The following is a 24,495-nucleotide window of genomic DNA, read 5'->3' on the forward strand; positions in this document are numbered from 1 at the left end:
AATAGGTTCTGTTCTCATCATCTTAATGTCGACCAATCCGCTGAGCTCTTGTAATTCGGAAAACGGCTAAAAGATGGATCACTGTGGTTAAGAGTGTAAGTTTATATACTCTAGTAAATGAACCTGCAGATCTCAGTAATGATCCAAACTATACTAGGATAGTAGGATACACCTTTCAGGTTGCAGCAATAGGGATGGGAAGATTTGAGCTCTGATCGGGTAGAGATGTCTTGCGGTTTCTATTGTTTGAATGATTTGAGATGTCATTACCTTGTAACCTGTTATAAGAATGATGATATATGAATCTTTCTCCTGAAGGATATCAAATGGTTACTGATATGTAATCCAAAAGATCTACAACATTTGTTGATTTATAAATGCTCTTTCCGTTTATCATTATTGATGATGACACACTTATATAACGTTATACTGTTACAAAGCTCTTTGTCAGTTCTAATCTTCACCAAGAGACATACATCTTCAGACAATTCACAAGATTAGGAAGCATTGGTCAATGATTTGCATATATAAACCATTTATACATCACATTTGCTCACCAAGGAAGGCACAATGTGAGTGACTCCGTGATCCGCCGCTTAAAACACGTTTTGTTTTTTTTCCACCGCCTTAGGTGACGAGAAATAATTTATGAATAGTGGGCTATAAGTGGGCCTATCTATTAATACGGCGTAAGCCCATTAGATTTAGTTTCGTCTTTGTTGTCAACAAAGAGGACCCCCCGAAAGAGATCTATATCGTATAACCTGTGACTGAGAGAGATCAAAATCGAAAACGTGAAGAAGATGATGATGATGAGCTCTGCATCCGCCATGAAAGCTGCTGGAGTTTTGCTTCTTCTTACTGTGCTAACATTAGGTAAAATATTAATCTTTCTTCTCCTTTTTGCGTATTATCTCGATTTCGATGTGATTCATCTGATCGATCTGATGATCTCCGTCGATTTATTTTTTTGATCTTCTCGTCGATTTGTGATGATGATGATCTCCAGCTTATGCGAAGAAGTCTGGTGATGTGACAGAGTTGCAGATTGGTGTCAAGGTGAGTACTAACGCTCGTAATTTCAACTTCCATATTTGAATTTGACTTATCTGTGTAGGAGTCTGTTGGAATGAAATTGAATTTGATCTCAACGTGATTAGAAGATAACAATGGTCATGATTACGTTGTTTAAACTTCAAATTCAACTGAAATTTATGTTAATTCGCGTGATTAGAAAGATGATAATAATGGTCAAGATTACTTTGTTTTAGTTACAGTCTTTAGAAAGTAAATGAAGAAATTGGAAATGGACTTGCCTTCTATACTCTTTTGGCTAGTGCACTTTTCTGACCATTGGTTTCATTTGTTTCTCTTTTTTTCTTACAGTTCAAGCCTCAGAAATGTGATCTTCAGGCTCACAAAGGGGATAAGATCAAGGTTCACTATCGGGTATGTTTTATTTGAAGCTTTTACTAGTTTTGTAACCTTAATGCTGGGAAGGTTCCTTCTTGCTTGCTTTTATAGTATTCTGATTGAGAGAAAAGAAAGAGCCATGAAGGAGTTTTTTTTTTTCTCACTGCAACCTTAAGAATGTTCATGAAACATCAGGGGATGAAATTGTGGAATTACCTTCATTAGTGTTTAAGAAAATGTTGATATTTGATAGCTTAAGAACAAACAGTAATTATGAAATCTGATCTATAAACAGCTTGACGATTAACGTAGTTCTCTCTTGGCTCTTGCAGGGAAAGTTAACTGATGGAACTGTCTTTGATTCAAGTTTTGAGAGGGGTGACCCTATTGAGTTTGAGCTTGGAACTGGTCAAGTCATCCCAGGTTTGTTTCAGTCGCATTGCATCGCAGAAACTCCATCTTTTTTTCTCCTGTTATTGTTACATTATATTATTGACAAGACAAAATTGAAGGTGATGGAACTTAATTTGAAATGACTTGCAGGATGGGACCAGGGTTTACTGGGAGCTTGTGTAGGTGAGAAGAGAAAGTTAAAAATCCCATCCAAACTTGGTTATGGTGAAAGCGGCTCACCACCAAAAATTCCAGGTATGTTATGTTACTCGGCTGAACGTTACTAGTAGATGACTCAGTTCCATCCTTCTCTCTAACGATGAGGCTAGAGAGAACATAAGATACTGAATTGACCTGCCAATGAAAAACGCTGCACCTTGTTAAACGATCGATAAACCAATGCATGTGTGCCGTAAGTGCATCAGAACCAAGATATAGGGAGTCAGATAATGAGAGTTGTTGTGTTGTGTAAATTTTTCGATTGTAGCTGCATTTGTTATGAAGACTATATTGCAGTTGAGACTCGATGTTTCATGAAATGAATGGTAAATTGCAGGTGGTGCGACATTAATATTCGACACTGAGCTTGTTGCTGTGAACGGGGAACCAGCCAGCGAAGGAAAAGCAAAGAATGAGCTTTGATTACACCCTCGTTGTTTTTTTTTTCCATTTAAACGAAACCGTTAAGTAGTAGCTCTTGTCGGCATTTTGAATCTAAAACAGCCTAAGACAATAATAATATGTTTCGTTATAACTTTAGTTATGTTGGCAGTTTTAAAATGACAACTTGGCCAGAAAAGAGAAAGTTAATTTTGATTGGCAATAAGGTGCAAACGCAGATAATCAGAAGAACTTTGGCCAGAATCACTTATTTTGCCATGTGTGGATATGACAGTATAATAACAACATGTACAATCTTCCAATTTAGTTCATAAACCGTGAGTGTGCAACCTAACTTGTTTGCCTACAGCGATCCTCGTTGAATGAAGAAGATATCAAGTCTTCCAAGGTGCTTTGTAGAACTCCGTTGACATCTCTGAGTAGTGTACGATTTACTTGCAAAAAAGTGGAACAACTTTATCCAAATGTGGGAGCTTTGCAAAGAAGTCTCTTTGTGGTCAAGCAAAAGTTTATGGTGGTCAACTCAACTGGTCATGATGCTGGGTTTTAGGGTTTATTTGGTGAGAGTCAGTCTCCAGAACAACGTTGAACCATGTATAAAGCTAAACTTATTTAGCTTAGGCGATGAAGTCTATATATTCAAGTCAGTCACTACTACGGTTTATTGTTGTTATGCATCAGCATCACCAAAGACAAGCCTAAAGGTCGTCGTTAAATACAAATGCAAAACGTAACCATATTGGATGACTGATTTTAAAGATATTTACAATTTTTTCGAGAGATTTACTTAGATGTACTACAAAATTGGGTAATATTATCAGAACAGATAATTTTTTTTATTACTAGGATATTTTAGGTATTTTCAAAATACTTACGTGCTCTTGTTTTATGTTACAGGAAAAAACGTAATTACAAAAATGTCATTGCCACGTCAGACGTCACGTCAGAAATCGCTGATGTGTATTAAATAACTCAGCTTTATCGCGTTACAGAGGTAATGACGGCTGAGTTACAGTATGTTGCGGCTGATTTATGGAAAAAACATTTGAGTAAGAGCAGGCGGCTGACTTAGAGCATAACCCAGTCAAGCGTTACGACTGACTTAAAGAAATCTGGCTGAATTATGCTATAACTCAGCCGTCCTTACGGCGGACTTTTTAACCGATGGTTGAGTTTTTAAAATTTTGGCTGAGTTATCACTACGACATGGCTGAAATAACATTTTCTGGTTGGTTGAGTTATGAACAACGACTAACTTATAAGATGTCGTTACGGCCGAGTTATGGTTATTTACTATAACTCAGCCGTCATAAGCTGACTTATCGGACAACTCGGCCATTTTACGGCTGACTTAGTAGCGAAAGATTAATTACTAGAATATCATTCAGTTACGGCTGATTTATTAGACGATACGACTGAGTTATGACATTAAGCGGCTGAATTTGGCAGCCATTTTTTTGCTTTTTAATTATTATAATAGTATCTTTTTGCTTTTTAATTACTGTAATAGTATTCATGTTGCGGCTGAGTTATAATCTTGTTTGATGACTGATTTAATTAGGCTGATTTACATGTCCGTTTGGGGGCTGACTTGCCACTTCGGTCACATATCAATGTCATCATCTTCTCCGGAAATACGAAACGTCGTTCCTTCGATTATTGTTCTTCAACTGGTTCAAAATAAAAGATTTACATGTTTTCTACCTTCTTTTTCACCTTGTTCTTCCCTTGTTTTTCTCTTTGTTTTTCATTTCTTGATTACACTCATTCTTATTAATTTTTCTCATTCTTCTTCATTTACTTTCATGGATCCAGTTCCGGTGTTTGTTGTTTCCGGTAATTAGGTAAAGAAACACAAATATGTACTTAACACCGATGATAGAGGGTGTCGAGTTGTGCAGATAGATGCAGAAACAATGCACGACAAGTTTACTTTACGTTCATTTCTTGTTATAAGTCAGCCACCAAACATTATAAATCAGCCGTCATATGAATCTAAGAGACCTTTTGAAATAACACGACATGTTTCTTTTTTTTAATCCTAATATCTAGTGATCCCATACTCACTAGCAACCTACTCCAAAACAATAACAACAACGGATAACAAATAATGAATCCAATAACCAATAACCATTAAAGGAAATAACATAATACCATTCCAATAACAATCCAGAACCTAAAATAATCCGTTCTAGACCGCTAAAATCCACTCAAGCATCCTAACAAAGACACAGAGCAAACAACAGAGCCTCTAGAACATCCTCTTCTTCATACCCTTGATTCTACGATCACACTTTGCCTTTACCTGCACTGCAAACACAAATTGAGATGCATGAGTATTTAATAAATACTCAGTAAGGCAATCCTCCCATCTACTGGGCTATACACACAAGCAATAGAGACATCTCTAACTATCAACCAACAATCAATAACCAAACAACAACAAACCAGGACTCTGCATCGACCGACGCCAACCATGCATTGACCGACACCAACTGGGGTTGCATCGACCGACACGCACACTGCATCGACCAACACATGCTCGACATAGCATGAAATCCCTAATTGCATCAACCGACGCCTCCACATGGCATCGACCGATGGTCCTAGGTCAAACGCGCCGTCCTCGCATTTGCATCGACCGACGCACAAAGTGCATCGACCGATGCACATGCCGAGAATCGTTTTTCCCCAAATCTCCTCACCGGATCTTGGTTCCTACAACCATCAAACTCGATTCTAAGCCACAAGAAAGCTTCACAAAGTCTTAAATAACGTTCTAACAAGCCACACAACACATAAACAAGCAGATCAGAGAAATCTCCAGCTTAGATAAGCCATGGTCATGCACTTACCTTTGTCACAGACGATTCTGAACCTCAAACAGGAAGAGAAACACTCCTAGGAAGCTCCTACAACGATCCCAGATACAGATCTCTACAGGAACAACCTCAGATCTCCAAGAACTCTCAAGAACAACAAAAAAATTCTTTCTCTCTTTCTTTTTCTGCAGAAAAAGGCCCAAACTCGGCCAAACCCTCAAGTTTCTGCTTTTATAAGCGATTCCAGGGTTTCTCTAACCCCAAAACGCAACATTTAACTTAAACTCGTTTGCGAGAACTAACCTTGCATCGACCAATGCATCACCAGCATCGATCGATGCACATCCCAAACCGGGATTCGATCGACCTCGAATCTAGCACTAAACCAACAGCCAAGGATCTCTCGTGCAACCAACACTTTGGCCTGCACCTCCTCCGACTAACTATGAGGACTCAACCTGGCCAATAACCAGCGTCTCTGACATTATACGCTCTCAACTCATGCATCTCTCTCGCTCTTAGGTCTCAACCTTCGAGTCTTACCGACTTGCCTTCGGGCCTCAGCCTTCAAGCTATGGTATCAGGAAGTCAAATCTTGTTCTCGGGCTATTACCCTACAACGTGCCTTCGGATCGTCACCCAAAGTTGATATACCAATTATACCCTCAGACCACAAAGTCCTTCGAGATAACGGTACACAGGAACCTAACTGTTCCCTCATGAGTTGTTCGAGATCTCATATCTCTATAACAATAATTCTGAGCTTGACAGAGTACCCCGCTGACCAAAACTACCTTTATGGCTCTCGCAGAAACATCGCAATGTCCTACGGCCAACACTCGCCACTAAGGCTACCGAGATGTCACAAAGACCCTAACCACGTCACAAAGACTCCAAACATGTCACAAAGACCACACAAACATACCGCAGGACCGCCACCAAGTCCACAAAAATGTCCAAAACGATCGCTACTAAGGCCACAAACGTCATCGGGACCGCCACCATGGTATCCAACATCACTAAGACCACCACCAAGGTATCCGGCGTCACCAAGACCTCTACCCCTAACCGGCGTCACCAAGAAATCTGTCACCAAGACCAACGTCAGGTGCAAAACGTCACTAAGACATACTACCACTGACAAGCGTCACCAAGATCTCTGTCACCAAGACCACTGTCACGGTACAAAACGTCACTAAGACTCCTATCAAGGAAAAAGCGTCACCAAGACCACTCCATTCCATGAAACTAAACGCCACAAAGACCGCCACCCAGGCACACATCCCGCAGGATCATCACGAAGATCCCCACACTTTCCACAAAAACTTTCCATTTTTAGAACCATTCTAATGGAAACCTTCTTTTTAAGAAAATTTCTATTTATGAAAACTTCCAATTATAGAAACCCGAGCTATTTCCCTTCATCTTATTAATCTTAAAAATGTCATAATTGTTACAACCTCAATGAAAATACATAAAAAAAATAAGATACAATAGCACCGACTCAATGACCCGTATCCCGAGCACCACCTCGTCTTGGTACTTAGTCGCACAACCAACCACCCTTAAGCGACCAAGTATCAAGAGAGATGGGCTGGAATACTCCATCCGCTCCAGCCACGGTCTTCAAACCACCACGACACTGGAACCAAGGTTAGGCAAGCTCAAGCGTCGACTTACTTCTCAAACCACTTCTTGAACCTTGCCTTCATCCTCGCCTCTGGCTCCCAAATCTCCTTTAACACACAATCACAATCCCGCTGGACTCTCATCAAAGGAATCTTCTTCCGCCGAACTTCCTTGATCCGCCTCTCGAGTACCCTCACCGGTCTCGTCTTAAGAGTCATGTTGGGCTGAATATCTACAGGAATCTTAGCCAACAACTCATCATCCTTGTGAAGACACAACCTCAGCATCGACACATGGAAGACTTTGTGGAACGCATGCATAAACGCAGGCAACTCTAACTTGTATGCAACCGGTCCCAGCTGCTTCACAATCTTGAAAGGACCCATATACTTCAGACTCAACTTAGTCTCTGAAAATGACCTGTTCGGACCCCGTAATATGGCCATCTTGAGGTACACTCTGTCATCCACCTAAAACTCAATGACCTTTATCCTCTGATCAGCATAACTCTTCTGCCGATCCTGAGCCTCTCTCATGTTCAGCTTGAGAACCTGAACAAAACTCGCATTCAATATGCTCCTCTCCCCCATCTGAGTCCAACATAAAGGTGTGCTACATGGCCTCCCATACAACGCCTTATAAGGAGTCATACAAATACTCACTTGATAACTGTTGTTGTAAGCAAACTCTACGAGGTTCAAATGATCAGCCCAATGACCACCCCAATCCAGCACACACATTCTCAACAAATCATTTTCAACAACACCTAGTGTAACTCTCAACACATTCTCAACAAAACATTTTGTTTGAAAATTTCAACACCTAGTGTAATTCATCATAATTTAAAGGATTGCGAAAAGTTGCATATATGTTACGTAGTTTCAACTTTATACCACTAATCATTTTGAGTAGTAATCCAAACTGTATTGTACATCAAGCTAGTAGTGGTGCAAGTGAATATCAACGAGATTATTAATATTAATTATATATGTGATGTATATTAAGAATGAGCTTTTCTTATTCATTAGTGAATGTACAATATATATAGTCTCCATACAATAGGGTTTTGATAAGTATTAATTATATTTGTATCCTTCTCTCCTTGATACACCCCCTCAAGATGGAGACAGTGGCTTGACTCCAATCTTGCAAACGAGTTCGTGAAAATGGGGACGAGGTAGAGGTTTTGTTAAGGTATCAGCCAACTGATCATGTGTTGAGACATGTGAGACACGTAGTGCACCAGATTGAATATAGCCACGCACGAAGTGATAATCAATTGCTACATGTTTCATCCTTGAGTGAAAGACCAGATTGGAACAAAGATACGTTGCTCCCATGTTATCACAGTATATGACCGGTGCCGTAGGTAAGGTGATGACCAATTCAGACAGAAGCGAACAGATCCACTGAAGTTCGGAAGCCGTATTGGCCACAGCACGGTACTCCGCCTCTGTGGAGGATCTTGCGACACTCCTTTGTTTCTTCGATGACCACGAAATCGGACTCCCCCCAAAGTATACAATATACGCATTTGTCGAAATACAATCACCTTTGTCACCCCCCCCCCAATCAGCATCAGAAAAAGCATGAACAGTAAGAGGACAATCCGAACGAATGAAAATGCCATGAGACGTGGTACCAACGAGATAACGTAATATCCTCTTAGCAGCCTGCCAATGATCTGTGGTTGGTTTATGCATATATTGAGATAGATGGTTTACCGCAAATGCAATGTATGGACGGGTAAAAGCCATGTACTAAAGACTCCCAATGACCATGCGGTATGTAGTGACATTAGCTAGGGGTGTCCTGGAGTGTAACGTTAGTGGTGACTGTGACATCGGAGTCGTGACCGGTTGGCACCAAGCATGTTTGTGCGTGCTAACAAATCTGTGACATACTTACGCTGCATCAAATGTAACCCTTGTTTTGTTCGCGTTGCCTCAATGCCAAGAAAGTAGCTTAGTGGACCAAGATCTTTTAGTGAAAACCGAGAAGCAAGAGAGGCATTGAACGGTTGAACAAGCGACGATGGACCAGCAATGATTATGTCATCAACATAGACCAATACGTAGAGGTATTCCCGGTTGTGTTTGTATGTGAACAGCGATGTGTCAAATAGTGAGTTTGTGAAGCCTAGTTGTATGAGGAAATTACGCAACTCCTGATACCAAGCGCGAGGAGCTTGTTTCAAACCGTATAGAGCTTTCTGAAGGCGACATACATGATGACGACGGTCACGGTCCACAAAGCCCGGTGGTTGTGAGACATACATTGTTTCAGTGAGTGTACCTTTAAGAAACGCGTTATTGATGTCAACCTGATAAATGCTCCAATCTCGTTTAACCGCAACCTCAAGTACCAGCCGGACTGTCGTCGATTTGATGACCGGACTAAACGTTTCTGAGTAGTCTAGGCCATACAATTGAGCAAAACCGCGAGCAACTAGCCTTGCCTTGTACCTTTCAATTGAACCGTTAGGACGATACTTGAGAGTACAAATCCACTTACATGGTATAACGTGCTGCGAAGGGTCAAGCTCTTCCAGATCCCATGTGCGATGCCGCATCTGTGCGTTGATCTCCTCAACCATCGCCTTTCGGAAATTCAGGTCTTTAAGCGCTTGAGCCATAGTAGTGGGTATCATCGGAGATTTTTCCGCCAATAGATTAAGCTTTTGTTTTGGTTTAGATATGTTGTTTTTGGCTCTTGTTTGCATAGGATGGATATTTTGTGGAGGAGATGGTTGTTGGACAATTTGAGGTTGTGGTGAGGGGGATGGAGTAGCGGGTGTGGAATTTTGGTGAGATGCAATGGAGGAAGTGTTTAGCGATGGTGGATGCGAGGAAGAAGATGAGGACGTGGACGAAGAAGGATTTGAGGGTAATGGACTTGGACTTTTCAAAATTGGGCTAGAATGTGTAGTAGAGGTTGAATTTGGTGGAGTGGAGGTGTGAGAAATATTTAGGCCTGGTGTTGTTGGGCTATGTGTTGGATTTGAGAGTGAATAAAATTGTGGAGAATTGGACGATGATGGCTGCAATTCAAGCGATAAAGTGTTAGGCGAATTTACCTGTGATGGTGGAGCACGCTAGGACTGAGGAGACGACGGAGATGCAGGGACGCCCAGAGATTGTTGTGTCGAGGAGAGTGGACCGGGGTGAGGATCTGAGCACGGCATGGAGGAGGAATGAGTGAGTGGCGAGGGCACATAACTGACCGGTGCATGCAGCGCATGTGAGGCAGCGGAGTCAGATGACAGCGGTGGTTGTGACGACACGCGAAACGGGAAGTTCGTTTCAATGAACTGAACGTGACGAGATGTATACACTCGGCCGGTTGTGAGGTCCATGCATAAATATGCACTTTGGGTAAGTGAGTACCCAATAAAAACACACGGTGTAGAACGATCGTCAAGTTTTTTTGTCTGATACGGCCGGAGCCATGGAAAACACGTACAGCCAAACACACGCAACTTGAAGTAATTTGGTGATTGGTTGAATAGTTTAGCATACAGAGACATACCATGCAGAACATCCGTAAGCATGCGGTTGATAAGATAGGTTGCTGTGGCAAATGCATATGACCAATACGTCTTCGGTACCGATGCATGACTAAGGAGTGAAAGACCCGTCTCCACAATGTGACGATGTTTCCGTTGAGCAGTACCGTTGTGTTCTGGTGTGTGTGGCGGTGACGTCAAATGTGATATACCACTAGCAGCCAAAAAAGACCGTAACGCAAGGAATTCACCGCTGTTATCCGTATATAACGTTCTGATTCGACATTGAAAACGATTTTCCACCAAGGCTTTAAAAGCTATAAAAACCTCTTTTACTTGAGATTTCTGTTTCAAGGGATATAACCACGTATATCTTGTGTAATGATCAACAATAACAAGATAGTATTTGAAATGATCAATAGAGAAAAGAGGAGATGTCCACACATCGGAGTAAAGATATTCAAGAGGGTGTGTGGAGGTGATTGTATTTGTAGAAAAAGGGAGTTTGTGGCTCTCATTGATTAAACAGTCGGAACACGACAATTGTTTTTGTGAAGTGTTTGAGAGTGGTAAAGAAAAATTTGTAACAATAGCTTTTAAAGTGGAGATAGTAGGATGCCCAAGTCTGGAATGCCATGATGAGAGGTCGGTTTTTGGTGATGGTGATGCGGAGAATGCGGAAATGGTTGCTTTTGTAACCGGCCACTCATATAACTCATTCCTAGTCCTGCCTTGGAGTAATTGGACCCCCGTGCTGAGATCCTTCACCTGAAAGGACGCAGGATAGAAGTGCACAGAAACTTGATTAGCATTGCACAATCGATACACCGAGATTAGATTTTTGAAAACATCAGGGACATATAATATATCTTGAAGTTTAAGAGAGCGAGATGGAGTGGGGAGCAAACCAGAACCCATTTTTGTTATGGGAATACCCGAACCATCAACTATTTTGACCTCTTCACCACCATTATACGGCTGATGTAAAGAGAGATTGGAGAGATCAGAAGTCAGATGGTGTGTAGCTCCACTATCGAGGATCCATGGAGTCGGGTTGTAAGACGGAGTAGCCGCAAAGTTAGCTTGTGGCTGCCACATAGGTGGTGAAGCAGCCTGATATCCACCGCTAGAATGAGAGTAACCACGACCAGAGGACTGCAGTTGAGAACACCACCTTGCGCTGTGAACTTGAACGCCACAGATCTGGCAACGACCCTGATAACCACGACCACGTGAGATTGGACGAGAATGAAACTGGTTACGTGGTTGAGACATGGTATTGTTCCCACGTGATTGTTGAGGACCCCGAGTGTTGTGACCTCTATGGGAAGCAAGATTAGCCGAAGCCGGAATGGATGAAGAGGCGGTGAGCAACGTCTGAATTTTCAGCTCTTGGTTGATGAGTTTCTCATGGAGAACGGTGAGCGACGGTGGTGTGTCACTTTCGGCGATCTGATCAGTAACTTGTTTGTACTCATCAGGAAGACCACAAAGGATGTAATCGATTTGATATTCATGAGGTATGGGACTAGCAAGCAACGCCAGTTGATCAAAGCGTGTGGTGAAGCCATTGAAGTAGTCTTCAATAGATTTAGCACCTTTCTTCCATTGTTTCAGCTGCTCACGGATCTGAAGAATGTGACCTCTACTCGGTTGAGCGTAGGTGTTGGTAAGAGTGCTCCAGATCTCAGCCGACGTGTTGGCTTTGGAGAGAAGAGGCTGGCACCAAGAAGACTATAAAGGAGGAGCTGATCTTGCCGTTGCCAATGTTTATAGGCAGGGTTAGCGGTGGTGGTACCTTCGGTGGTAAGAGTAGCATCAGGGGCGGTCGTCGAACCATCAAGATAGCCGGCGAGATCATAGCCATTGCACAAGGCATGAACTTGACGTTTCCACATCAGAAAGTTTGTGGAAGTGAGCTTCGTAACGTTTGACATGTTAACGTTAACGAGGGATGACGCATCAGCGGGTGCAACAATTTTGGAAGTTGCGGACATGATCGACAAAAGAAGAGAGAAAGAGAATGACAAGAGAAGAAGATAAAGAAGAGAAGCGGCGGCCGAGAGAAAAAAAAATTTAGGTTTTTAAACTTTTACTGCTCTGATACCATATTAAGAATGAACTTTTCTTATTCATTAGTGAATGTACAATATATATAGTGTCCATACAATAGGGTTTTGATAAGTATTAATTACATTTGTATCCTTCTCTCCTTTATAATGTATAGGGTGTATGATGAATATCATGATCCATTATACATTTAAGCATCACTATGTAAATTAAGGATGAAAACAAAATTCGAGGCAAGAAGAGAATTATAATATGTGTTAGATCTAATTGATCAAAACTAAATGATTAATGAGTTTTCTATTAGAGAACTGTTGGTTGTTAATTAAGCTAATTAAAACGAAAATTATGGATTTAGTTTGATCAGAAATATTCAGATATTTCTTACATATCATTCACTGATTGATTAGGAGCATGTTCCACTTACCAAGCCCCTTTCGCGCGTGGCACTTGTACAAAATATAGACTTTATGGTGACAAAAAATGTAATAAAGCTTGCAAAGACAAAAATTATTTTGACGGCAGGTGTGAAGTGTATCTAGACGAAGGAGGAATAAGACTAGGTTGCTTCTGTATTATATATAGGTTGCCACTGACAGTTGCAAAAAAAGTATTCATAGAAGGAGTTTTTTGCTAAAATTTTGTTAACACGACAAGTAACTTAACCCACTGATTTGGGTCTAAACAATTGAAGGTCTTTTAAGCTAAAATTTTGTTTACTTTATATGTAAGATGCCTTTTTAGCTAATAACTGTAAAATTGTTTTGGCTAAAAACTATAAATTTAAGGGTCTTCTTAGCTAAAATTTTGTTAATTTGCCTTTTTTTGCAAGTATGTGAGTCAATTTGCTTTTCTTTATAAAAAAATTATTGTTTTTGAAGTTAGTTGTTAGTTTTGAATTTATAATATATTTTTTTTCGTCTTTGGTAAATTGGTAAATAATAGTTGTAAATCCGATAGTTTCGTTTCCAATAATGATTCTGTTACATCGCATCCATGATCGATCATCAGCGTCGTTAAACCATATGACACAAGGTCAACTACGTGAATTTGATGAAAGATTTCGCAAACCAAAATGCAAGTATAGTATAGCCAGATTTAGCAAATAAAAACACAATGTTTAACTGTTTGTGGTTTTCAACTGTTTGTGGTTTTCAACTGTTTATGGAAATTGTAAACCTTATATGGAAGTTTGAAAATGATTTTTTTTCATATACATTACTACTGTCTATAGTTTTTTTCTAGTATATGAAAAAGATATGTTTAAAGTTTTTTGCGTTACACATCCGAAAATGGCATACCGACAACAATCACCGTCCTTCAATAATACTAGATTAAGAGCACGAGTTGAAATTCATTTTATTTACATTGTAATTTTTTTATAAAATATAATTTATGTGATTATTTTTAAAAGTTTTTTTGNCCAAAAATGTATGAAATTGAATTTAAATATTCAAATATTGACCCGTTACTCAGTAAATTTTTTAATTCAATAGATATTATTTTTAANTATACTTATTTTATAAGTTTTATATTGTTAATGATTCTAGATAAGTACTCGTGCTATAACACTAGTTAAATTTTATTTTATACAAAATTTTGTATATTTTCTATTTTAAAATAAAATTTTAATATGTTGTATTAGTTTATGTACGTAAAGTTATTTCAACAATGTATATTCTACCTCATGACTTGAATGTCATTATAAGACATAATTTTGTGAATTTGGTTTTTAAAAAGCGAGTTATTATATTATGAGTAATTTAATATATTATTATACTTTTTGTTTTAATAAATTTGGTTTTTTAAAATTCTTTCATGTTATAGTGACATATTATTGACGTTGCTATAACAAAACAATTTAGAGTGTTTATAGTTTCTAACTTTAATATCAAGTTTTAATATTTTAAAAATATTTCAAAATAAATTATTTAAAGTTTATTATATTATATAAAATTATAAAATTCAACAAAAAAGTATGAAATTGAATTTAAATATTCAAATTTTGACCCGTTACTCAGTAAATTTTTTAATTCAATAGATATTATTTTTAAAGAATAATATTAATAAAAATTGAATATTTTATAGATTGAATCATTTATATTTGTTTTTAAAAATTCAACTTATGGTATATCCGGAAATAAAACTATTTTTTAATTATAATAAATAATATGATAATTTATTTGTTTCACAAAATAGACTCATATATAAAAATGAGAGGTGAAGTATAATAATAATTAACAAATTAATATGTTAAGTTAGATATCAAAGGATTTTATTTGATGAAAAATTTAATAAAAAAAATTAGTATGGTAAGTTAGATGATATCAAATGATTCTTTAGAATATTCTCTTTAAGATTTTGGGAAACAATAAATCGAGACTATACAAATAATATAAAACTTAATCTATAATCTATTTGTAACCAACTTATTAAAATTATATAATCTACAAAATGATGTTGTGTACTTCCGTTTTATTATATAGGGGATGTCAAAAAGACTGTGATATAAATATCATATGATAGACTATTCGATACTATATATTGTTGTGAGTTTTTGTTAATTAACTAGATTTTAATCCGCGTTACATCGCGTGCATATAATTTTATTATTATTTATATTTTATGTTGTATTTGTTTNAATTTGGTTTTTTAAAATTCTTTCATGTTATAGTGACATATTATTGACGTTGCTATAACAAAACAATTTAGAGTGTTTATAGTTTCTAACTTTAATATCAAGTTTTAATATTTTAAAAATATTTCAAAATAAATTATTTAAAGTTTATTATATTATATAAAATTATAAAATTCACCAAAAATGTATGAAATTGAATTTAAATATTCAAATATTGACCCGTTACTCAGTAAATTTTTTAATTCAATAGATATTATTTTTAAAGAATAATATTAATAAAAACTGAATATTTTATAGATTGAATCATTTATATTTGTTTTTAAAAAATCAACTTATGGTATATCCGGAAATAAAACTATTTTTTAATTATAATAAATAATATGATAATTTATTTGATTCACAAAATAGACTCATATATAAAAATGAGAGGTGAAATATAATAATAATTAATAATTTAATATGTTAAGTTAGATATCAAAGGATTTTATTTGATGAAAAATTTAATAAAAAAAATTAGTATGGTAAGTTAGATGATATCAAATGATTCTTTAGAATATTCTCTTTAAGATTTTGGGAAACAATAAATCGAGACTATACAAATAATATAAAACTTAATCTATAATCTATTTGTAACCAACTTATTAAAATTATATAATCTACAAAATGATGTTGTGTACTTCCGTTTTATTATATAGGGGATGTCAAAAAGACTGTGATATAAATATCATATGATAGACTATTCGATACTATATATTGTTGTGAGTTTTTGTTAATTAACTAGATTTTAATCCGCGTTACATCGCGTGCATATAATTTTATTATTATTTATATTTTATGTTGTATTTGTTTGTTAAATATTGGATGTTTTGTAAATAGAGCTACAACTAATTTTTCCAGCTGTTTGTACGGCAAAATATTTTTACTAATTTTTTAACCCGTAATATACTTCATGACCATTTATTTGTTATATTTAGTTTGTTTTGTTTAGTGTTTGAGATTCTATTTTGATTTTTAATTATTATAACAAAAAAATAAGGGATCTAAATACATAATAAATTATTATACGCTATGATTAAGTCAAACTGTTCCTAATTATTTAATTATTTACACAATCTTAGTTAAATCAAACTGATTTTATATGTCAAACATTCTAATATTAATAGTGTTGAAAAATAATTAAATGAGGATTTAACCCGTGTTAGCACAAATTTAATAATATTTTATTAATTCAAACATATCCTCTTTACAACTCATCTATTATATAACCATATCATACTGTATTGAAAACTTTTTAAATTTTACATATTCATAATATTTTAAAATTTTATTCAGTTTATATATGTTAATTATAATATTTAAATAAATGTGAATCAAAATTCTTCTTACGTTAAGAATCAAAACTCACATATATTGGAAAACAAAATGAGAACCAAATTATTGTTTTCTATGTTTGCAAATGATTCATAGATAAAAGGTGTGATTAAATATATAATTTTGTTTCCATATTAATTTTCCTGTAATTTTTTTAGTTAGAATGAAATGTAAAAATTTTAGGAAACAAAATCTGAAGTAATGTTATTTTTGGAACTTCTTGAGGGGTTAATGTTATAAATAAAAATTTAAATAAGAAAAACTAAAAGAGCATAACACAAAATATACTTAAAAAATATTAATATAGATGAGCTACATACATTGTCCGCAAAATCAGAATTAACCTAGACATAACTCTCGGTTTGATAAGATTCATCATTTAATTAATGTGATTATGTGAAATTAATAAAACTTCCAGAGACTGGGAAATTTTTAAAGAGCTTGGCAACCAATCTTTTATATGCTTAGCATACACATCTCGCTGGAAACAATCTCCAGAAATCTACTATCATCAATGAGTTACACCTATAGATCATAACGTATATAAGAGAATTAATCCATGAATAGCACACATATGCTTGTTACATCTCAATTCCCTCTGATCTCTCATATGTGTATTCATTCATTCCACCAAAAGATGGATTGATGAGATAGATTAGATTTTGCGAGAACTGGTTGTCTCTACATATAACCAAGCTTCACCTTAAAAGACATGTTGAAGCTCATCAAAATGAATTACAAGACTTATTTCTAACCTTTCCTTAGAGATTTCTTGTTTCTCAGAAACTATTTATAAAGGAGAAATATATATAAAAAAAAATTTAACCTCTCTTTACTTAAATGTATCGGTAAAAAGAAAATAAAAAAGAACGTTGTAATTGTTTATCACTTGGATGGAGCACTATCTTTAAGAAAAATAAGAAATTTGACAAGGATCTTAAAACAACAGACAAAACTAGTTCTAGTCAAACACATGAAAAGAGTTCTTATACTCTATTTAGCCAACACATAAACTGTTGCAGTGACTTACCCATCCACACAAAACTAGTTTCTATTCGGAGACGAAACCAGAAAGAAAGCTCTAAAAGTGTTGCAGTGACTTATCATCCACACAAGTCATCTACCAAAAAAACACAGAGCAATGATCAATGATCAAAGACAAATAAACAATAACATTTGTAATAATCAGTTAGGTACTTGGGTTGATATCAGATTGTACCTTGAGAGTACGTTATGGATTCGTTCTAGTGCTTCTCGATTAACGGAACTAATGGAATTGTCTTTGAGAGGGTGTGACCCTATTGAGTTCGAACTTTGATTCAAGCGACTTTTATTTTGCTAGTCGTGGATTAATATTTATTCCAATTTAGTACATAACTGGATTGGGTTTGTGGGATTTTAAGTCCAATTAACATGACCTGATTAAGCTTTCTGGGGTAGTTTTTGGTTCCGTCATCAAATCCTTTCCTTTCAAGGGTTTCTTCTTGCATCTATATAAGGTGCTTTTTTTGGTTTTTGATTTTGCGTTACATCGATCCTAGTTGAATGAAGAATATATCAAATCTTCCAAGGGATTTGTCGGAGGAGCTGCTCTGTAGAACTCCGTTGATATCTCTGGGAAGAATCCGATCTACATGCAAAAAATGGAACACTTTAACCAAAAGTAGGAGCTTTGCAAAGAAGTACCTTGGTGGTCAAGCAAAAGTAGCAGCAAGGGAAAGGGAGTTTATGGTGGTCATGTTGATAAATTTGAGGGTTTATCTCCACAACAATAACAACAACGTCGACTCAATTCTAAAGCGTGAAGGTGAACTTATTCGCTTAGGCGATGAAGTTGAGATATCAAAAATTGGATTGAAATTTCTTTGAAGTCTTATTTATTAAGAAAATCAATATTTAAGTAACTTCACTAAAATTTAGAAGCTAAAACAGAAAAAAAAAATGTTCTATATTTCTCAAGGATTTATATTTTGGTTTGAAAAATTTGAAAACTTAGTGTAATTCATCATAAATGTTCTATATTTCTGTGGATTGCTTATTTGCTTACTTGGAGCTAGGACAATTAGAAAACGAAAACAACAGGTATTTTGGTTTAGCTTCAGTGATTGTGATGCAAATATTTTGTTTGATGTGATGTGAATTTTGGCTAAAGCAATGCTTTTATGTAACCAGTTTTGCTAAGCATCTAGACTGCAAGTACAATGATCTCATTTTCGGGTTTATGTTCTTTTAGATTTCAGGTTAAGACATGTAACTATCTAAGAACCTGTTTCTTTTGTCTCTGGCATGATGTGGTCTTCTCGTATGAAAGAATAATAATATATATATGTCTTCTCCACCTGTGTTACAACAACGTGAAAGAGGTAGGATATAGATGTTTCCTTGAGATGTTTGCGTGCTTCTTTTTTGCTATCCATGAAATTTCAAAACTTATGCATAAAGCTGTTATGCATGTCTCTTTTCTCATGTACTCTCTAAGTAATTTAATATGGTGATGTTCTGTCATGATTTTTCGGGACTAGGAACGAGAGTATGGCGACAAAGCCGATCCTGAACCAAGGTTTACAGATGACACTTTCACCTATGAAGCAAGAGGTATATTATTGCTCGTTAATTCGTGATATGCGCATAAGTCAAACAAGTATTGAACATTTTAGCTTATTTTGCTTTAACACTTATAAGTGAGCTAACATAGCAATGGGGAACGGGTACATGCTTAATAAAATGAACATCACTATTCACTACCGATTCTTCAATTAGGGTTTTCATTTTCACAAATCTCTTTGCCTCTCGCTAAGATCTTTCATTATTCATTCATCATGTCTCTGTTTCTCAACCAGGGTTCGATGTTGTGCCAAGGCAAACCTGCGTTGATGAGATCCTCTCATTTTCTCTCTAATCGTTACTTATCTTCCTCACTGCAACTTCCTTGTAATCGTCTCTCATCTTCCCCTCATGTTACTAAAGGTCGCCACACTTGTTTGGCAAAGAAGAAGGTGCCTGTGGACGATCAATATGAAATTATGTGGCATCCTTACACTTGCTGGTTAGCTACTTTCAATCACGATGGAATCTTGGGTTTCATTCATTCTTGTTGGGAGTCAGGAGAACCAAAACACTTTTCGTCGCCTTCTTTGGTAACTTTACCTCGTTGCCAAACTCAAATTGTCACCAACGTGTCCTCATCTTCTCCACTTGATGAGGAGGACTATGTTGTGGCTGTCAAGTTTTTGGGGCCCCAAATAAGCTTTTTCAAGCCTGCTCAAAGTAACTCTGGGTGGACCAACGTTAGAATCGCAAACCCTTGCTTCTACTCATCGCAAGTCATGTTTTCCAAGAAAGACAACATGCTTCGTATTCCTGGATCTGGAGGGCACGTCATCGGATCATGGGATCTCCACACACAAGCTAAAAACTCAGAGTTTGCGGTTCCGCAACCTTCCTGAGCGGACCAAGACCCAACGCCAGCTTCTGGAATCTTGCAGCACGAGTGTATTGTTGGTGGAGTTAGAATCAACCGATGAAACTTTCTTGGTCAAGTGGTTTAAGAAGGCCTCTGGAAAGAACATGAGAACAAAAGCTGTAATGGTGTTCAAGCTAGACCATAGAGGAAACGCTACTTACACTCAAGACATTGGACATTGAAAAGCTGTAATGGTCTGTAGCACTGTGCTAAAATCATTCCCTCACTTAGCAAAAACTTAAATTCACAACCTAAACTTAATATTTTTGTGTTAAACCATACGTACATGAGCTCTACCAGCGCTAAATTACAGTTAAACCCAGTGACATGAATGCCACGCGTCAGGGACTCAGGTGACAACGTTTTAGACTATTTTTTGTTGACTCGAGAACTATAAACCCCAGAAGACAACATCAAACGTCGTTATTGAACTATGACCAATTGAAAAAAACAATAAAACATCAAACATGTCGTCTCGTTTTTCTTCAAATTCTCGAAAACAGTAGTTTGGGTGTCACTTCTCCAACGACTGACGAATCCATCAAGCATGTTGTTAGTAGATAACGAGATAAGAGTTGAGGTAGACAATAGATGGTTTTTACAAAACATCACAAACCAGAAGCAATGACAAGCCAAACATAAAACACAGTTCCAAATTCTTAAAATGGGAGGAAATTGTAAAAAAATAATTATTTTTTATCGGTGTATGTGGTTTTATAGTTAGTAGGTTATTTAATTGGATTTGTTATATTTTGTTTTTTAATCATTTGGGAACCAAAAGGACATGTATTAAGCTGTATGTCATGTTTATGCTTATAAAGATAAGTGCTAAGCTACATGTCATACTAAAACTTATATAAGAGGACAAGTGTGAAGTTGCATTTTGTGTTTGAAGCAATGCTAGATACTTGTTCTCACACTTGTCACCACTGTCTTCATCTCTAGTATGGATGGTTGAGATTAAATTAGAAGACAAAACCCTTATGAGAAGTAAGATCCTCTTCCCTCCTATAAATAGATGGTTTGCCCCATCACAAATCATTACAAAAACAAAACAACACATAAAGAAAAGAGTTTATAGGAAAAAGGAGAGAAACCTTATCTTCCACCTAAAGATCATCTAAGAGTTTCTTTTCAAGTTTTCAAGCCATTGAAGAAGAAAAAACCATTCAATGAAGCATTATTTCTACAATGAGTGGAGGTATTACTTTAATCCTCTTTATGATTCTATTATGTGATTCTATTATGTGATTAATATAGTTGTTTAAGATCTAGGTGCTCATGTTAAAAGTATGTTTAACAGAAATAACAAGCTGTTTTAAACAAGTTTCCAATGACCTAAAACAAACGGCAATAAAAACACCAACGTTCCAAAGACCTAAATATCTGAGTTCATCATCTAGAAAAACCTGTTGATGGATAATTGAGTTTGGTTATACTTTGGAGGGCACATGCTGACTACATCTGTTGGATTGGCTTCTTACCCATTGTGGAAGAGATGGATTATTTTATGATGAAGTGAAGCAGTTCTTGGATTGGGGAGGGATCTAAGATTAACAATCTGAGAGGTAAGCCTTGTGACCTTTTCAATCAAAATTAGGGACAGAAGAAGATTTATTATTCAATTTTTTACTACACCTTACAAGGAGACAATTGTAGGTGATAATATTCGTTTTACCGTAATCGGTTTTGAGGATTTAGCTGGAACATTACATCTTGATTCTTTTCTTCTTGTTATAGATTTTGTGTGTATGAGGAAAGAAACAAAAGGAAACTATTTTGTAAATAAAAGACATGGATTGGTCTAAGCCAAAGTATTGGCACTGCATTCGTTTTTGATATTTTCTTGTCAATCGCTTTCTTCTCCCCATAGGGATAAAGCTGTGAGGTAAGCTAGAAGTGATATTTTCTTGTCAATCGCTTCATTATGGATAAGTATTACAAAGGTTCAAACTTTGAGATACTCTTGTTGTGTGGATACAAGAAAGCGGGTCTGCCCAAGACATTGTACAATGGTTTCTCCTTTTAACACGGATAATGTGGATTTTATTACTTGGTTGCTGCAACCTTTCTACTGTTCTTGTTAGGCTCTTATAGACTATGTTTTGTCATCTTCTTCACCTTGTGCTTCTTTTCTTCATCTTCTTCTCACTTAACTCCTTTCTCTTTGTTGAAGGTTAATCTCAACACTTAGCTCGGTTTGTTTTTGTATTGCAATTTCCCCATATGTTCAATACAAAAAGAATAAACACTTCGTCCTTTCTGTGAATTAATTTAGAGAGTACTAAGATAAGAGCCTGTGTTTATTTTAGAGAATAAACGAGATGTCGAGATCACACTTTATATAATAGGATAAGAGAGCCTTTGATCCGTAGATTATTGAAAGGATCCTAATCAATACAATAATCCTCTAGGATAAGAGAGCTTTTGATATGTGGATTATTAAAATATACTATTGTATAAAGTATAATCTCGTTTGCTATTAAAAAATATACTATTGTATAAAGTGTGATCTCGTTTGAAATATTACGTGCTGTTGTATACTATTTCAATAGCAAAGTGTGATTTTGTTAGCAAAGTAATCTTGTGGTATTTTTGATCTGTTATTAACATAAACTTTACAAAAAGTAATCGTGTCTTTTATTGACAAAAAGTTTACTTTTTTTGTGTTATAAAATATTCTAAAATCATCCAAAGGTTAATAACAAAGTTTTATATAATCACATTCATTTTCTTGTATTTTAAATATAAAACCCTTAAAAACTAATTGAATCTCCTAAAAACTCAATCAAATATTTCAAAATTCTAAAATATTAAAATCCTATCAAATCATACCAAATCCAAGTTCAATACTCTGTTTCTTCTTCTCTCAATATTATAACAAAACCTACCCCAAAACTGTTACATTAATTGTCTTTACCCCGCCTTATAAAACCCTGCATAATCTTCACGAAAGACACTTTTAAAGAATGTTTAGAAAAAGCAAATCTAAACTTAAAACAAAAACGTTTTGACCTTAATCAATTGTGACGATAGACTTGGTTGGCTAGCTCCTTCCCCGTGACCAGACTCACTAACACTTTTAGATTGCATCTTTGGCCTGTAAACCGGGAGCCCAACATTAGGACAACTTCTGGTGTTATGTCTTGCTAAACCACACCGTCCACAATGAACTTCCCTTTCTTCTCTTATAATCTTTGTCTTCTTCAGTGGAGGTTCTTCTACTCGCTTCTCTTTCTTCGAACACTCATTCTTTCCCTTTATTCTTTTTTTTTGCTTCTTTTTGGCACCTTGAGATGTTTCTCTTGGAGAGGCCTGAATCATACACTCATCTGACCTTCTCCAAAATTCATTCCATTAACTACATTGATTGGACCAATATATTGTTTGCGCCATGTAGATTTCAAATACCAGTTGGAGACATAGTCCTCAGGCTTAAACTTCTTATACAATATTACACGCAAGGCATGGCGGCAAGGATACTTGTCATACTTCACCTCCTACATGCACATATTCGAGCAATTATATCGACTTGATGACCCTTCTTGTGTTTAATGACTATTTCCAACATGAATTACTTGACAAAACTTTCGGTGTTTCTCCTCTTCCTTGATGGTCTTTGTGACACCCCGATTTCAGAGACTTGCGGAGAGGTTTAAAAGAATTGATTTGGCCACCTATGTCACCAAAGTGCACTTATCTTTTCGGTCAAGCGTCCTGAGAGAACTCCACAGTTAAGCGTGCTTATGCTGGAGTTTTCTGATGAAAAGATCATGTGGTGGTTTCTAGGGACGGTAACAAGTCTTTAAATCCTCCTAGACGTATCAAACAGGCAGTCAGATATGGATGGGCCCACATGCTTAGTGAGAGGTCGTGAGGCCCATTAAAGAAGGTAGGCCCATGGACTAGGATTAAAACTGGGGCCCACTAAGAGGTGGTGGTCAGGGAGTTACAAGTGGTATCAGAGCCAAACCCAGACGAGTGTGGAGACGAGTGGACTCGAACCGTCGGGGGTGAAGGTCTTGGTGCGCAACGTGGACGTTGCGAACTGTTAGTGGGGTGAATTGTGACACCCTGGTTTCAGAGACTTGCAGAGTGGTTTAAAATAATTGATTTGGCCATCTATGTCACCAAAGTGCACTTATCTTTTCCGTCAAGGGTCTTGAGAGAACTCCACAACAAACTCCACCTTTTGCTTCATTTGGTCCAACTCACAAAATCCCCTTTGTCTTGATTCTTTCCTGAGAAGAAAAACAAATCTTGTCTTCTCCTGTAAGTATCATGGTGGGGCGGGCTTGGACATCATTTTTTGTGTCCATGAAATATCGGGCCTAGCGGATTAGTCCATCACGGGTCGCGGGTTGGAGCGGGCTAACCCGTTGCGGATTGCGGGTTTGCGGGTCGACCCGTCAAAGTCTGAAACCTTTCTTTGAACTTTGAACCTTCTGTTTCACTTAGAGTTTGTAAAGGTTTTAGAATAAAACTTATAATCGAAAACCCTAAATTAAGAGTGTTTTCATTGTTTAACAAGGAAACTGAAAAGTCTTTTTATTTTTTACGACTTACGACTCAA

The 24,495-nt window shown here is 36.6% G+C and overlaps 3 protein-coding genes and 1 long non-coding RNA gene across 4 annotated transcripts in view; 3 read left to right on the forward strand and 1 right to left on the reverse strand.

Moving 5' to 3' along the window:
• Nucleotides 1-215, forward strand: part of LOC104767860 (pentatricopeptide repeat-containing protein At3g25210, mitochondrial-like) — a 6,203-nt gene extending 5,988 nt beyond the window's left edge. Inside the window, exon 3 of the mRNA XM_010491828.2 lies at nucleotides 180-215. Coding sequence (XP_010490130.1) covers nucleotides 180-215 — 36 coding nt within the window. The remainder of the gene's footprint in view (nucleotides 1-179) is intronic.
• LOC104766441 (peptidyl-prolyl cis-trans isomerase FKBP15-1) lies at nucleotides 731-2,569 on the forward strand. Its single transcript, XM_010490330.1, has 6 exons — nucleotides 731-876; nucleotides 1,010-1,059; nucleotides 1,387-1,449; nucleotides 1,746-1,836; nucleotides 1,957-2,061; nucleotides 2,363-2,569. Exons 1-6 carry the CDS (start codon nucleotides 804-806, stop codon nucleotides 2,446-2,448), a joined length of 468 nt encoding a protein of 155 aa, XP_010488632.1. The 5' UTR covers nucleotides 731-803; the 3' UTR covers nucleotides 2,449-2,569.
• LOC104767861 lies at nucleotides 11,105-12,380 on the reverse strand. The gene is made up of 3 exons (XM_010491830.1): nucleotides 12,182-12,380; nucleotides 11,292-12,086; nucleotides 11,105-11,151 (listed from the first exon to the last, which is right to left on the reverse strand). The coding sequence occupies exons 1-3, from the start codon at nucleotides 12,378-12,380 to the stop codon at nucleotides 11,105-11,107; spliced, it is 1,041 nt and encodes a 346-aa protein (XP_010490132.1).
• On the forward strand, nucleotides 21,019-22,191 carry LOC104766442. The gene is made up of 3 exons (XR_764030.2): nucleotides 21,019-21,123; nucleotides 21,226-21,490; nucleotides 21,796-22,191. It is a non-coding gene; the product is annotated as an uncharacterized LOC104766442 (long non-coding RNA).

The sequence above is a fragment of the Camelina sativa genome, chromosome 19, assembly GCF_000633955.1.
Source record: "Camelina sativa cultivar DH55 chromosome 19, Cs, whole genome shotgun sequence".
Lineage (NCBI taxonomy): Eukaryota > Viridiplantae > Streptophyta > Magnoliopsida > Brassicales > Brassicaceae > Camelina > Camelina sativa.

What these genes read in the sequence shown, in the direction of transcription:
- LOC104767861 (XM_010491830.1), bottom strand. Translation starts at nt 12,380, where the DNA reads ATGTCCGCAACTTCCAAAATTGTTGCACCCGCTGATGCGTCATCCCTC. An exon ending in TGCTACTCTTACCACCGAAG is followed by an intron (nt 12,087 to 12,181) that starts GTACCACCACCG and finishes TTCTCTCCAAAG; the next exon opens with CCAACACGTCGGCTGAGATC. An exon ending in CATAACAAAAATGGGTTCTG is followed by an intron (nt 11,152 to 11,291) that starts GTTTGCTCCCCA and finishes GCGTCCTTTCAG; the next exon opens with GTGAAGGATCTCAGCACGGG.
- LOC104766441 (XM_010490330.1), top strand. Translation starts at nt 804, where the DNA reads ATGATGATGATGAGCTCTGCATCCGCCATGAAAGCTGCTGGAGTTTTG. An exon ending in AACTGGTCAAGTCATCCCAG is followed by an intron (nt 1,837 to 1,956) that starts GTTTGTTTCAGT and finishes AATGACTTGCAG; the next exon opens with GATGGGACCAGGGTTTACTG. An exon ending in CTCACCACCAAAAATTCCAG is followed by an intron (nt 2,062 to 2,362) that starts GTATGTTATGTT and finishes GGTAAATTGCAG; the next exon opens with GTGGTGCGACATTAATATTC.